The sequence below is a fragment of the Triticum urartu genome, chromosome 4A (assembly GCF_056163025.1).
Source record: "Triticum urartu cultivar PI428250 chromosome 4A, HENAU_Tu73, whole genome shotgun sequence".
Classification (NCBI taxonomy): Eukaryota; Viridiplantae; Streptophyta; class Magnoliopsida; order Poales; family Poaceae; genus Triticum; species Triticum urartu.
In genome coordinates, this window is record NC_141876.1 from 507,117,474 (window position 1) to 507,119,156 (window position 1,683).

Genomic DNA, 1,683 nt, shown 5'->3' on the forward strand with positions numbered 1-1,683 from the left:
TCCTCCCAACTAACTAACTCACTCTATTAACCAGCTTTGCACTGTGTACGTGGTCACAACTAGACATACACAACCTGCTGCAGCTTAGACTAAATGCATGACCGAAACTAATACGACGAAATAAACATAATGAATACCTAGACAACAAGGTAAACTCTATCAATCACCCCCTTAACCTTGTTGTCATTTATTCGAACACCTCCATGTCGATCTTCAAAGCAGCCCCGGCTCGTCGTCGGCGGTCGCGTTGGCGAGAAGCGCCCGCTGCTTCCTTGGCTCGGTGCAGTCCTTGGAGTAATGCCCGTACTCTTGACAGTTGTAGCAACGCACCTTGCGTATGTCGAAGTTGCCCTTCTTCTTGCCGGCGCCGCTGCGGTGGCGAGCAAGCCACTCCTCCTCCGTGAGGAGCAGGCGGCTCCCACCACCCTGTTCGTAGTTGTTGGCGCCCTCGTCCAAGTCGCTCCGGTCCTCCGCCGTTTGAGCCTTCCCACAAGCTCTTCCATAGACATGGTTTTAAGATCAAGAAGCTGTTCAATGGCAATGGCTACCTGGGTATACTTGGACGGCACAATGCGGAGAAGATTCTTCACGACCTTCACCTCGTCAAGGTTCTCGCCGAGTGTGCGTAGCTTGTTGGCGATCCCGTTCATGCGCATGGCGAGCTCATCGAGGGTCTCGCCGCCCCTCATGCGGACGGCATCAAACTCCTTGAGGAGAGTCTGCGCCTTGGCCTCACGGACGCGGGCATCGCCGACCCGCATGATCTTGATGGCATCCCATGCCTCCTTTGCCGTCGCCTTCACGGCAAGCGTGGAGTGCATCTCCTCCGGCACGGCTCGCAGGATTGCCGCAAGCGCCGCCCTGTCCTGGCTGAATGTCCCGCCTCCCTCGATGGCGTCCCACATGCGTTGGGCCTCCATGTTCACCTTCATGATCAACGACCACTCGAAGTAGTTCGTCGCTGTCAGTGGCGGGTAGACGACGGTGCTGCTGGCCTGGTGGACGACTTCCTGCTGCACCACCACCTCACGGCAGCCACGCCGCATCGGGCTTCGGCCTCGGCGCACCACCGGTGAGGCCGAGACACGGCGGCGACCCGGCGATGGAGTGCGCGAACCTTCAGTCACCATGGCTCTGAATACCAAATGTTGGCACAACCCGAGGAGGAAGAAGAAAGGACACACACAAGAGCTTGAGGTAGAAGAAGAGCACATAGGGAGTTTTGCGGCACCGCACACACTTGTGCCTTTTCTCTACTTCTTCTCAACACACACAACTGATTACAAAATCTTTTAACAGAGACACACAGGTACTACTCCCTGCTACGTACTGCCTGATCCGCTATTTTCTCTCCACTAGCCGGTAGCATGGCCATGAGTAACAACCTCTTTGACATGGCCACACGATTCAGCCGGCGTCACGCTTATCTCCTAATTACTCGGTCCACATCTAAGCCACTATCGGCTATACATCACATTCATGCAACGGAAATACGCGTACGTGCATGCTCCTAACCCGATGGACGCCCGCACATGCATCCATTCTCTACTGACTTCCTCCCAACTAACTAACTCATTCTATTAACCAACTTTGCACTGTGTACGTGGTCACAACTAGACATACACAACCTGCCGCAGCTTAGACTAAATGCATGACCGAAACTAATACGCCGAAATAAACATA

General features: G+C 54.4%; 1 protein-coding gene across 1 annotated transcript; it reads right to left on the bottom strand.

Annotated features, from left to right (window-relative positions):
• Window positions 1-213: 213 nt before the first annotated feature.
• On the bottom strand, window positions 214-1,046 carry LOC147976336 (uncharacterized). The gene is made up of 2 exons (XM_087520828.1): window positions 559-1,046; window positions 214-496 (listed from the first exon to the last, which is right to left on the bottom strand). Exons 1-2 carry the CDS (start codon window positions 1,044-1,046, stop codon window positions 214-216), a joined length of 771 nt encoding a protein of 256 aa, XP_087376954.1.
• Between the last annotated feature and the right edge of the window lie 637 nt (window positions 1,047-1,683).

Bases quoted from the DNA above. Each gene is read 5' to 3' on its own strand.
- LOC147976336 (XM_087520828.1), bottom strand. From the start codon at position 1,046: ATGCGGCGTGGCTGCCGTGAGGTGGTGGTGCAGCAGGAAGTCGTCCAC. The intron at 497-558 runs GTATACCCAGGT...TGTCTATGGAAG, and splicing joins CTCCGCATTGTGCCGTCCAA to AGCTTGTGGGAAGGCTCAAA.